Below are 13,213 nucleotides of genomic sequence, written 5' to 3' on the forward strand. Positions count from 1 at the left end.
GGCAGGGGGGGAGAAGGATTGGCAAGAAGAGGCCGCTATCTCTACAGAGCTCTTGTAATATTTGGCCCTAAACTCTCTCAGGATAAAGGTCTAAGAGGACCCCACCTGCTCCCTGTGTGTACCCACCTGTATGACTGCACGGGTCTCCAGCCAGAGACCTGCTCTGCACTCACTGGCTTGCTCATGCCTGGCCCAGAGGCAACTGGTCCAGGACTGGGCTCCCAGGCACGACCATAGCAAGCCCTGAGATGCCATTAAAAATAACCAGTAGCCAGCTGCCTCAACTCTTTCTTCCCCTAGGCTTAGGGAGCCACTGGCAACTACCATTTGCCTACAGGGCTACAGCCCTGGGATCAGGCAGGACAAGGACACCTAGCTAGATGCTCGTCTCAATCAATCAATCTCCTTTCCAACAACAGAACGCACCGAAAAGGGCTACAGGAGCCCAGTGAGACAGGAGTACCAAACATGTTCTTTCAGCAGCCCACCAGTTGCCTTCCCCTTATGAAGCCACTAAATAAAAAGGAACACTCCCAAGCAAGGCGCCAAAAAGAGCAATCACAGCATGCCCCGATAGCCACTTAAGGGGATCCAGACACCTGGTGGGACTTCAGTAGCCACCTGGCTACTTCACCTGTGACTGCTGCCAAGGGAAGGCGGCTGGATGGCCCAGGAGCACCGATAGGATAAGGTGTCAGCTCTGAACCAAAAGCAGACAGAGTTGAGAGCAGGAAGCTCAGCTTACCCTTGCAGGTTAGCCCAAGGGGAGTGCGACCAGGAGCCGACAGAAGGGAGTCATGACCTGGCTTCCCGCAGGGCACTGGGAGCCAACACTTGTCCAAGGTTACTGGAGACTTGATAGGACCCACAACGGCATGCCTCAGTCTCCCCATCCGTCGGTGGCGTTAACGCCGCCCCCTCGAAGCGAGCAGGACGCCTTACTCTGAATGCAAAGCACTCGGAGAGCAAAGGACAAAGGGCACCGCAGAACCGCGACTCACCGAGAAGGACTGACATCGCCTAGAGAAAGAGGGGCTACAAACACACATAAACCACAGGGAACCCCTTGGCATCGGTCACCACCCGCTTGCCCCGACCCTCGAGCAGGGCGCGCCCTGGGGACAGGAGACGCTTCACCCCGCTCCAGGTCTGGGTCCCCCCACAGCCCGCCGAAACCCTTCAAAAGCAGGCGCTGGGAAGCCTGCCTCCTGCCGGCCCACACGAGCCACGGCCAGCCTCCTGCGCCCCTGCCGCCGGCCCGTCGCAGCCCGCCCGCAGCTCACCTCCGCCGGCGGGCGGGCGGGCGCCCCGCAGCCCGGGCAGCCGTCCGCTGCGCAGCGCTGCGCGCCCCGCAAACACCCCTTCGCGGCGGGGGGGGGGGGGGGGGGCATCTCAAACCAGCCCGGAGGCGCCGGGGCACCCGGCAGGCCCCCGCCGAGGCAGCAGCCGGGGGCACACGCAGCAGCCAGCCCGCGGCGGGGCACGGCACGGCACGGCACGGCACGGGCAGAGCCCGCCGCGCTGCCCGCCGCCAGCAGGCATCGACCGGGGGAGAAGTTTGCCTCTGCCCTCGAGGCAGGGGCGCAGCGCGGCCGCACTTGGACTCACCTTGCGCGGCCAGCCCCGCGGCGCCCAGGACACTTGCAATCAAAGCGGCCGCATAGCAAATCATAGTACTACCGCCCGGCGCCGAGCAGCATCTTCCCGCTCAGCGCGCCGGGCCCCGCGGAGCGCGCATGGCCGAGCCGGCCGCCCCCCGCTCCCGCCCGGCCCCGGCCGCGGCCGCGCCCGCCATCCCGCTCCGCGCTGCTCCGCTCCGCTCCCGCCACAGCCCGGCGCAGCGGAGGGCGGCGCAACCTAGCCTGGCTCTTTAGGGGCTCCGCTCCGCCCCCGCGCGGCGCCCATTGGCCGCGGGGGGAGGCGGGGGGCGGTGATTGGCTTCAGGCGCTGCCACTGCCCGGGCGGGGGGAGGAGGCCGGGCCGGCTTCAAGGTGGGTTGGCGCGCGCAGTGCACAGCGCCGCAGAATCATGCGCATTGCCCGGGCGCGGCCGTCCCCCCCCGCACTGCACGGGTGTCCCCGCTCCCCTCCCCGCACTGCACGGGGCCCCGGGGCCGCCCCTCCCCGCACTGCATGAGCATCCCCCACCCCTCCCGCACTGGGGCTCGCCTTCCCGCACTGCATGGGCCTGGGGGTTCCCCTCCCTGCACTGCATGGGGGGGTCCCCCCACTGCACGGCAGACTCCTGGGCTCGGGCACTGCTGCCCACCTCCCTGGTGCCAGCACGGGCCCCCCTTGGCTCTGCCCCCGGGCGGAGGGGAGCATCCCCTAGTCGGGGGGAGCTGGTAGCTCTCCAGGGCGGTGGGGCAGCTCGCGCCACTGCCTGCTCCCCGTGCCCCCTCGACAGGGCTCTGCTCTGCTGCCGCCCCCACCGGCTGCCCCACCCCGGTGTAGGGGCCTAGCTGCTTCCGCCTGCCCCCTGCCCCTCCTGGAGAGGCGGGAGGGAAGGGGCTGGCAGGGCCCCCAGGCAGTGGGGGCTGCAGTGGGCGGAGAGGGAGAAGTGCCCAGGAGAAGGGACCGTGCGCGCTGCTCTGCCCCTGCCCCCGCCCCTGCCCCCTCCCAAAATCTCCCCCGGGCTCACACGCCGACTCGGACCCCGGTGTCTGCCAACGTGGCCTTGCCCAGCGAGCTGGGATGGCATCTTCGGCTGCACGATGGCACGTTGGGCAGAGATCAGGGCAGCAGTTACGGGTTGGAGAGGGGCGACTGAGGCAGCTCTTGGCTCTGCCCCAGGGAGGCAAGTCGCCTCCAGCCAGGCTTTCCAGGTGCGCTTGGCACCCCGCGGCTCCTTCCCGGGCAGTGTCAGAAGAGCCGTGTCTCTGGAGGAGCTGACTGCTTCAATAGGGACCAAGCAAAAACTCTTCCTCTTTCCATCTCAGTGCCCTGGCTAGGAAAGGGAGGTGACAGCCCGTCCCTTCCGACACCCTTTGTCCCTCTTGCTTGTTTAGATTTTAAGCTGTTCAGGGCACAGACTGTCTCTCCCCAGATGCATGTACAGCTCCTAGCGCTGAGAGGTTCCCCTAGGCATGACTGCAATACAAACAACCTGATCGAGGGAAATAAAAGGAGCAGGAAGGGAAGCAGAGAGGTGTGTAGTGGAGAGGCAGGCATCTCACTAAGGGACACGCTCAGGGGCCACGTCCCTTTGCACATTTGGTGGAAGAGAAGGGAAGTAGGTCCATGAGGAGATGCCCGTATCCTCTGCTCCCTCCAACCCTGACCCTAGGCATGCTGGAGCCCGTAGGCTGACTTGCCTGCCTTTGCCCACACCCTTAAGCGGGTCAATGACCTTCCTCAGAGAACAACTGTGGCAGCTGAAGGGAGAAGTCAGGGGGAAGTGGTGAGAACATAGACTTGGGGAGCCCCTCGCCCAGCCTGGGAGGAGCATGACTGCAGCTCCCTGCCCTGGTCTGAACACCAGCTTTCTGCCCTGTGGTTGCAGTGCCCATGCTGGGCACGTGGACACCTTGCAATCAGGTTTGCATTGCAGAGGCTGTTCTTGCAGTTTTTCCTCCTCTTGTGATGCTGGAAACAGGCAACGAAAAGTTCCTTCCAGACTTGTCATTGCATTTTGAGCGCTGAAAGCTTCATCAGGCAGGATGGGGTGAGTACAACATATTTTCTGCTGCTGCTAATCCTGCTCCTTGGGATCCGAGCACCCCTGTGGCCTGATGCTGGCTCTACAGAAAGACACCCCCAGGCCAGCAGAGACTGACAGAGGCTTCCTCCCAGCCTAACCCAAGTTTGCATAAACTTCTAGGCCATTTGCTTTCCCAGCAAAATCCGAGCCCTTATAAAAGTCTGACTCAGCTCTTTGTCCCAAGGGCTGAAGTGAAAGCTTGCAAATATGCTCGTCTCCAGCACCGAGGGGCTGATCCACAGCTTATCATGGTCGATGGGGCTCTCTCTATCGACCTCAGTAGCTTCAGGTCAGGCCTGGAGTGATTTAGCTTTCTGCAAGGGTTTCTTGTCTCCTTTTCCTACCCTCCACACTACTGATTCAGCTTAGTGTCCAGTACAGCGTGGGATGGAAGTGCTTTGTGCACATGTTTTACAGGGACAGTTCATGCCACTGGAGGGCATTGGGCTGCCAGCAGCCCTGGACTCGGATTTCAGGAAGTGAAGGACTTCGCACAAGGTCAGGGATGCTCTGCACTTCGGACGGCCTGGCTGTCGGCTCCGAAATACATAATGCCTTTAGTCCCCTTCCTGCTTTGGCACTGCCCTGCGTGCCTACTGTCTTCAGGACTGTACAAAAGGCCCCGGACTTACAACAGTAGCCGATCAGATGTTCCAGTCTTATCCAGCGTCTTTCCTAGCAACTGTTCCCAAGCCTGCTTCGGCGACGTAAACACCACACTTCCAAAGGAGACGCCAAACGTGCAGAGAGAAATTCCAAGGCATGAGATAGGGGGGAGCCAGAAGAGTGCTGATGCTTTATTGATACTGGCACACATCATTAGCACCACGATAGCCTGTTGCAGCATCACTCGGAGAACTTCTTTCCCCAAAGCCGGTTCCTCTTTGCATGTTCACTTGGGCTCTTGTCCCTGTTCTCACAACGTGACTGCCAGTGTATTAGTGCAACCAGAGCCAGGAGGCAGCAGGAGAGATCTTTAGCCCGTGATAGATGGAGCCGGCCCAGCCCTGCTCCTGGTGCGCAGCTCTGACCCTCATCATTCATCAGGAAAGGGAGGCTCCGTCCCTTGGCTTGGAGAACGGATGTCAGTTCATAACCTTTGTTTTTCCAGACTAATTTGTTGGTTTTCTGAAATCCGCTCCTGGCAGTTTTCACACCTCTGGCTCTCTCCTTATTTATAGCTGTTTATTTACATGGGAAGGACGGGCCGCAACACTGCGGCTGGTTCTCGAGGCCAAGCTGGAAGCAGATGGAGCCAGCGGGGCATGTGGCATTGTCCAGGGGAGCAGCTCCCAGCATTACCGTACCAAAGCCCCTTTGGAGCTGCTGTCTGGCCAGTCGGGATGAGACTCCCCACAAACAGAATAGGAAGGCAGGACAGCTGTGAACTCCAGCCCGGGCAGCCGTGGTCTGGTCTAGGGGGAAAGGCAACAGTTCCAAGGACTCCAAGCCTCTCGCAAGCAAATCCCAGAAGGGCCCCGAGCCGCACCAGAGAAAGCAGGGGAGGCAAGGGCTGAGCATGCGGCAGGGTCTGGCCCCATGTGTATAGCCCTAAGTGGGTGGCATCGGTTTGCTTCATGTGGGCTGGGCTGGGAGAGCCATCCCATTCGGAGGACCGCAAGGACTTAGGTACCATTTACATCTCGGTTAACCCCGCAAAGAATGGAGACCTGGCAGCAAGACTTTTCAGACCTGTGGTTCACATGGTGCCTGTTTTACTGCTCCTATGCCTAGAGACCGAGTATTTGCTCAGCGCTGTATGAAAACAGAATGAAACTGTCTGTGGCCCAGGAAGTCCTGACAGGGTCATTGTGCAGGCAGGGGTTAAGCCACCCACTGCAAATGGAGGGTCAGCCCTAACGGTAAGTGCCCAGGTATCCAGCAGGTAGGGTCATGGGACTGACAGAAGCATTACTGAAACCAGTGATGGGTCTCTAGTGCCACTGGAGGCTCCACATGCCCCTTGCTCTGTCTTCAGTTTGGAGCCAAGCTTATGCAGGAGAGACCTTGGGTATCAGTGAGGGAGCGGGCAGGGAGCTCTGAAATCGGTGCGACTTGCAGCAGACGGAGAAGCCCAGCTCTTCCCTCATCCCATCTGAAGCCACTGGGGTTACAGGATGAAGTGATGAAGTGATCCCAGAAGTGGCACTGGCAGCGCTCAAGGAGGTTAAAGCAGTGGGAAGCCCTCAGACCCAAGAGTGAGTACCTCTTTGGTCTTCAAAGATCCCTTTGCCCGTACCTGTGGATGCACGAGTCACAAGAGGCCAACCAGAACCCAGGGCTCTGAGACACTACCTCCCCACTTCCACCACCCAAACACCTTGCATCTTGGCAGCTGTCTTGCCATCATGGCCCCACCATCCTAAACTGCATCATCCTTTAAATGTGTCCTACAAAAGGAGGCCCAGGCACTAGGCTCCGAAGACCCACCCAGAGGGGGGACCTCCAACCCACTGAGATCAAGAGGCAGAGGAAGGCACCATGGCCCTGAAGGGATCACACGTTTGCCCCTGAAGCTGGGGGCTTCCCTGCCTAGCAGAGCCCGGTCACCCTTGCACATTTAGCCACCTCCTAAAGAAGTGAGTTTTGGCAGCACAGCAATGCTTGTCCCAGCCCCATCGGTCTTTCCTGTGCACACCACTGACCTGGGGAGCCCCGCTGCCTCCTCTGGACCCCTCGCCCACTCATCTGTGGCTAAATCTGCCTCTCAGGAGCAGTAAATCCTTATATTATATTCAGAGTCAGTGGAAGAAGAAAGAGATCACACCAGAACTTAAACTCCAACGCCTTGGCTTTTCCCCACTGCGTCAGCCCCACCACCAAAAATAACCCCAGGACCCAGCACACCAGTTACAGCTGAGTCCCTTGGGAACTGCCCACCGCTCCACTGAAACCTGCTTTGAGCAACAAGAGTTAAAAATATTACCATTGGGAAGATTTTTTTTTTTTTTTAAATACAACCAAAACGCTTAAAATAGCTTGAGCAGCACAGCCTTAACGTGATATCAACAGAGCTCTGGTAGCATCAATAGAGCTGCATGGACTTATCACAGCTGAGAAGCTCTGGAGCCAGTCCTCCATCTTACATAAAGAGCGCCCAGGGATGGACAGGGCTCTCAGGAGACATGCGGGCTCCAGCTAGCTTCCCGTACGGCGCCCCCTCTCTCCAAGTAAAGCAGGGAGCTGAACGCCAGCAAAAGAGCAGAGCAGTTCTAGCCTGCATAAACTGGCCAGGATTCAATTTAGGCTGGAAATTGAAGAAAGTTTCTTACCCTCTGGGCAAGGGGGTTCTGGAATCTCCTCCCAGAGGGAACCATGTGCCAAGAAGGGCACTCATTTTAAAGATAGAGCTCATTATAACTCCAAGCCAGAGATGAGGTGGGTACACTACACTAGCAGATGCCCAGGCTCAGGAGGCCCCTTCCAGCCCTACATCTCTATGACTTCGGAGACAGCTACGGGCAGAGAGGTACAATAAGGTCAGCCTCCCTTCTTCCCACTCTCTGGTTTGGCCAGGGCCCAGTTTCTTTTCTATAAAGTGAGCTATGCATAGCTGAGGCTTCCAAATTAAATTCCCCCTTCACCCACTTGGTTTATTAATGGGCTTACAGCTCCACTCACAATAAGCCTCTAAACCCAACCACCAACCCAACCTAACTGCTTCTGGAGGTACCCAGAGGCCTGCTCGATACAGTCCCTCCAGGCAGTCGCATGACCTCTACTCACCTGATCCCCCATCACGTCCTGCGTGGACATTTTCCAGAACCCCCTGCTTTAAGAGTGCAGTCTCTGCAACAAGTTTCTTGGGTCTTGCAACAAGTTTCTTGGGTCTTGCATAGGACCAAAGAACAGGTCTCCTAGTACTGAGGAAGAGCAAGCACAGGCCTGGATCCTGCAGGTGGTTTGGCATTGAAACAGGCAGCACTGCTCAAAGGGCACAGCCCACCTGGGTACAGGGCTGGCACTAAGCCACCTGCAAAGAGCTGAGGGTCAGGGACCAGGTCTTAAATCAGGCACCGCTTCTTCTCTGACACCCCCATACCATTTTGCAACTTCTGAAGTTAAGCTCCCAGCTGTTCTTAGTCGTGTGTCTGTAGTAAGTATGAGTAATCCAGCCCTATCATAGTTTGAATAGAAACAGAAGAATTAGTACACTTGATGTAAGAACCATTCGTGACTCATTAGAAAAAAAAGAATCAGCCATTCTGGGTCCCTTCGAATGCCAGGGCCCAGGGCCAAACTCTGCATCTGTCCCTGGGGACATCTCAACTGAGCCTGCTACTTAGGCACAAAGAAGAGGGCCACCACAGAGGGGTGAATTTCACTGCATTCGCATATAATGGCTCCCAGGCAAAAGTGCCAGGTGCAGTCATGGGTGTTCTGGGGCAAGTGCTCCTCCAGACCACACCAGGGGCTGCTACTATGAAGCATGGGGCATCTGCTCCACACATGCGAGAAGGGTGCACTGGAGGACTGGCAGAGGGCACGGGTCAACAGGCACACCCAGGACAGCACACTGATGCAACAGCATTGCTCTCAGGCAGCCACATCATCCCCACTCCAGGGCTTTGCGTGTGGGGAGCAAGCAAGCTGCTTTTTAGACATACCCCTACATCCCGACCTCTTGGGAGACGCAGATCCCACCTGTCAGGGGCCAGAGCCCCACACTCAGGAGGTGGGACACCATGTCCCCCAGCATGTCCCACAGGACCTCACCACTTCCCCTGCACATGCAGCTCTGAGAGCACGGAGAGACTGTTTCAGAGCTGAACGCGCTTCTTCCAGCACACGCACAAGCCCCCTGAAAACCAGAGCTTAAAATGGAAGTGCTGAGCCAGCCGGCACTGCCACTGCGCATTCAGCAGGGCCGTGAGCTGCAAAGCGCAAGAGCCCCTGGACTGGACAAAGAGTCGGTCGGGCTCTGCTCTATGTGGCCTGTGTCGAGAGTTTGATCTCGAGTCCCTTGCTGTCTGATCCCTTGCTGGGATCCTATGACCCCAGCTGACTTCCTGCCCTTTGGGCAGGGGGTGGACTTGATGATCTCTCGAGGTCCCTTCCAGCCCTGATGTCTATGAAATCTATGAAATATGAAATCTATGAGTGAGTACTGACTCCTTGCTGGCTCCTGGGCACAGCTGGCTTGTGCAGACATTTCTGCCCCCACCTGTTCCCCTACGAGGCCATCGCAGAACAATCCACCTGTGGATTTCTTAAAAAGATACCGTCACTGGTACGGAGAGGATCAGTTGAATCATATTAGCAACTTTCCCTCCCCTTAGCAGGTTTCCAACATATTGTATTAGTCATCAGCCCACTAATAGACTTCCTCACACAACACTCACCGTATCAGGCGGCAGCAATTGTCTGTCGTGTCTTATTAACCTCATAGAAGGATGCACCCCGGGTAATGGCACGCCCTGGCCTTATCTTGGCAATTACTTTTCTAACAAAACCGTCTCCAAGTTTCCCTCTTCTCTGCGTTTCCACCCCGCCTTGCCACGCGGGGAGGAATTACCTCCCAGACGCACGTGTCGGCTGCTCAGAGGAGGAGGAATCAAAGCGCAGTTGGGCTCTGCCCTGCCTTCTTCACAGGGGGAGCTCCTCTCACAGAGAAAGCACCCCCCGGTTCAGAGCCCTCCTGCCTTACTCACGTGAGTAACTACACTAGCTCCATGGAAGTAAAAACTTCCAGGCCTGGATTAATTTGTCCCGGGGTGGGGGTCAGACATAGGGCCTGCAGGCCAGATGCATCGCAGGCTGAAGTTTTAGGGCACAGCAGTGCCTCCTTGGCAGCGACGGGGAGGTGGAACTCAACATGGAAGGGGCACGGATGCCTCAGTGTGGCGCTGGGAGTGTGCCAATGGGCCGGATGGGCCCCGTGGTCTGGCCATGGGTCAGCTGCCCCATTCCTCCAAGGGCACTGAGGCAGCACACAGAGGACTGGCACTGCCTCATTCTGCTTGTTTCAAGGCAAGGCCTGTGCTCCCCCACGCCCTGCAGCCCCAGCAGGAGCCGATGCCCTCGGCCTGTCCTCTGGAGCGTGCAGCACTGACAGACGTGTTAGCAGCCTCACTTGTATTCACGGCGCGCGACCAGCTGCGTGCTGCACCAGTGCACTGGGGTGCTGAAGCTCTGCGGAGCCTACTGCGTGCATTGCCACAGCACAGACCTTCGGAGAAGCCAGCCCCTGGTAGCACAGGGCAAGCACTGAACATAATGTATCAGTGTCTGGAGCACGACTCCCTTTCTCCCAGGCTGGCGGCTGTGTTCTAACTAGCCTTTCTTCTCTCAAGTTCCTCCCAGTTAACACATGGGCCAGAGGCGAGAGTCAAGCTCCCAGCAGGAGAATCACGTAACAGCCCTTGAATCAAAGAAGCCCGGAGCTCCGCTTGGGGAGACAGGGTTTTTGGAAGGGGGAGCTAAGATGTTCTGGAAATGCTGTGGGTCCCACGTCCTTGGCATCTCACCTGGGCAACCTGCTCTGTGACGGGCCAGCTCCCAAGTAGGTGCCAGACAACTCTTGAAATCAGTCGCTATATTCTCTATTGCTCTCCATCTTGGGCAATGTGATGCAAGTGCTGCCTTCTGCCAAGCCAGTTGGTACGGGTATAAATGACAGCGCAAGGTCCAGCGCAGTGAGGACTGTCCCAGTGTGGCTCCACCAAGCCACAGAGGTTGAGCATCCTCTGAGCTATTCCCCTTCCTCTACAGCTTCCAGCCTTGCCAGCACAACTCTGCCTGGGAGTCCCTCACCCAGGACACGGCGCCCCCGGCCATCTCCATGAGCCAAGGGGCACCACTGAAACTTAGATAACACGTGTTTTGTTCTTTGACATGAACTGCATGGCAGCAGATACAACTGTGTGATGCTGGAGGGATCGTGTACTTACAGAGCCCCTGGCACAGCAACATGTGCCACCTACAGAATTACTCATTGGCTCCTTGTGGCTGGGAACACGTCAGTCCAAACCTTGGAAGTACAGTGCGTACAAAGCTCTCCCCAGCTTGCATGTGGCAGCAAGCATGGCTTGCTTTGTCACCATCAGGAGCAATGGCACCTAGCACTTCACCACAGAGGATCTCGGTGACTAAGCAGGAGTGGACTGGGTCTCCTGGTACCCCTGGCTCCAGGGACCAACATGACTCCCAATTTCACTCAGAGAAGCAGAAGCCTTATCTTCCAGCATGACTAGCTGCTGGGAGCTCAGCTGCCCCTATTTTGGTGCCTGGAGAGTCTGGATCTGTCCAGCAAGGAGAGTTGGTTCATTAAAGGCCATCCAGGGAGCCTGCTTCAGAGGTGGCAGGAGGGTGCAGGTGCTCTGTCCCGTGGTCTAACCTCTAAATTGCGCGTGCCTACCAGTCCCTAAACCTGGGACATGTGATCAGCCATGGCAAGCTGCTCACGTTCCCAGATCCTGAGGCACGAGCCTCCGGCAGCTGCCAAGAGCAAAGTCCTCCACCACTTGGCTGCTTCTTCTCACAGCCCCTGCCCTCAGAAACATGCCCAGGGCTTACAGCACCTGCAGCCCCCACAGCTGCCAGACGTCCACGCTGCTCCTAACAGTCCAGCCCACGGGGCGTCCGCGAGGAGCTGCTGCTTGTGACTGCCCCAGCTCTCACCCCAGGTCTGAGCTGGGCACGGAAGTGCTGAGTCCAGCTCCACAGTCCGCATGCGCTGATGTCCCACCTGCTAGTCCAGGAGAGAGCACGAGCCACCTGGAGAACAACAGGCAGCAGCCCTGATGGCTCAGCCTCTGGCTGGGAGAACAGCTGGACAGTAATTCAGAGCCCTCAGAAATGGGGGAATGGTCTGGGCAGGGCTGACCTCGGTAGTATGTGCTGTAGGGTCGCTGGGAGCTGAGCCTCCTTCCTTGGGCAGATCTTCCCCTGGCCTCACGGAGCAAAAAGAGCAGGGCAGGCAGAGCAGGGCTGAGGGCAAGTGGGACTGGAGGGCAAGTAGGTCACCCCAGGAAGCCAAGATCGAGTGCGGGCAGCACCCCAGGAGGGAGTGGGAACACCAGAGGGCACCCCACCTGTTGCTGTCTCTTTGGCCTCCTCCGTCACAAGGGTGGCATTTGCTGCATGGTCCTTGTGTGGGTGGTGCTAAAGGTGCAGCTGCTGGTCCAGAGAGCTGAATGCAAAGAAGACAATGATGGGCAGGCAGTGTTGTCTCCCTCAGTCGTGCCAAAAAGGCTTCTCCTTGATCTGTGCTTGCCTGGGTCTCTGTCCTTGGGCATCAGGCTCCTGGACAGCAAAGCAAGATTCCCCCTGTGAGCACCTGTCTCCTTCCTCCTCCTCCTCCTCGTGGCACACGTGGGCGAAAGGAATGGCTGTTGCCTGATGTGGCCTTGGCTGCTGTCGCTCCCACATCTGATGCCACTTCCACTGGGCTGCACAGCTTTAAGGGGTGAGCTCAGATCAGAGGAAGCCAGGGGTTGCCGGGCTTGGCTCCTCTCTGGTGTTGCTTAGCCTGGGTCATTAAATGGACTGGACAGAAATTGCCCCCACTGCCCACCTCACGGGCTGGGAGGAGGAAGGCAGAGCTCTGCTCCAGGGACCAGGCCTTCCCACAGGGAGGTGCAGGCTGGATTGGACTCACCTGTCTACCTCCCCTGCCTCTTGGAGTTTCTAACATACCCATCACAGGCACCAGAGTCAGGGAGAAGTCATGGCAGGGGTTACAGAAAGAAGATGCATTGCTCAAGCTGGCAAAGGAAGGGCTGGGGAAGGAAAGGTAACAAGACAAAGGAGAGAGACGGAGAAAGCTGGGGTGGAGAGAGAAGGATCGTATGAAGCAGCGGAAGAGATGGGTGAAATAGCAAAAGGGAGAGATGGAGGAAGAGACGACAAAGAGAAAGGGCAGGGGGGAGAAGGAGGACGGGAGAAAGCAGCAGGTGGGGAGGGAGCACGTACCTGACTGCACAGATTGCCCCTCCATTCAGACCCCCCCGCAGCATGACGAAGCCCGAGGGGACAATGCAAGCCAAAGGGACCTCTGGCTCCTCAACCCCCTGTTCAGCATCTCTGGCTCCATGCTGCAGACCACAAACACAGGGCCATTGTTAGAAATGAAGTGTGTCACTGTGTGCTCTCCAGTCCCTTCCTCCCAACAGTTCACCATCTGGGAAACCCACCCCTGACCCAGTCCAGGCTACCCTGTCCCTCACTTCCACGCAGTGGGTGCTATTAGCTCTCCACTACCTGTCAAGTCCTTCGCACTGCAGCTCCACACAGCCTCTGGGGCATGTTCGGGGACCCGTAGAGGCTTTCTGCTCATGTTGGAGCTGAGAAAAGAGGCCCTGGGCCTATGAGTAAGGGAGGCTGGAGGAAGTCGGGAGGTGGGGAAGGGTCTTCCCAGGTGGGGAAAAGCAATTCAGAGTGATTGGCAAGCATCTGAAGACTTCCAGTGCCCTGCAGACAAAGCACGCCAACCAGCCTAGGGTGGAGATGCCCCCAGGAGGGCTGGGACCAAATGCTGCCTATGAGTGAACGATCCTGAGATCACGTTGGCTTG

The 13,213-nt window shown here is 57.9% G+C and overlaps 1 protein-coding gene across 1 annotated transcript in view; it reads right to left on the reverse strand.

Annotated features, from left to right (window-relative positions):
- The window catches only part of IGSF9B (immunoglobulin superfamily member 9B), an 88,622-nt gene extending 86,777 nt beyond the window's left edge, over positions 1-1,845 (reverse strand). The window contains exon 1 of the mRNA XM_090027645.1: positions 1,609-1,845. Within this exon, the coding sequence (XP_089883771.1) occupies positions 1,609-1,672 (64 nt within the window). The 5' untranslated portion in view covers positions 1,673-1,845. The remainder of the gene's footprint in view (positions 1-1,608) is intronic.
- Positions 1,846-13,213: the final 11,368 nt, after the last annotated feature.

This window comes from Crocodylus siamensis, chromosome 14, assembly GCF_052110815.1.
Source record: "Crocodylus siamensis isolate JL-2025a chromosome 14, ASM5211081v1, whole genome shotgun sequence".
Taxonomy (NCBI): Eukaryota; Metazoa; Chordata; order Crocodylia; family Crocodylidae; genus Crocodylus; species Crocodylus siamensis.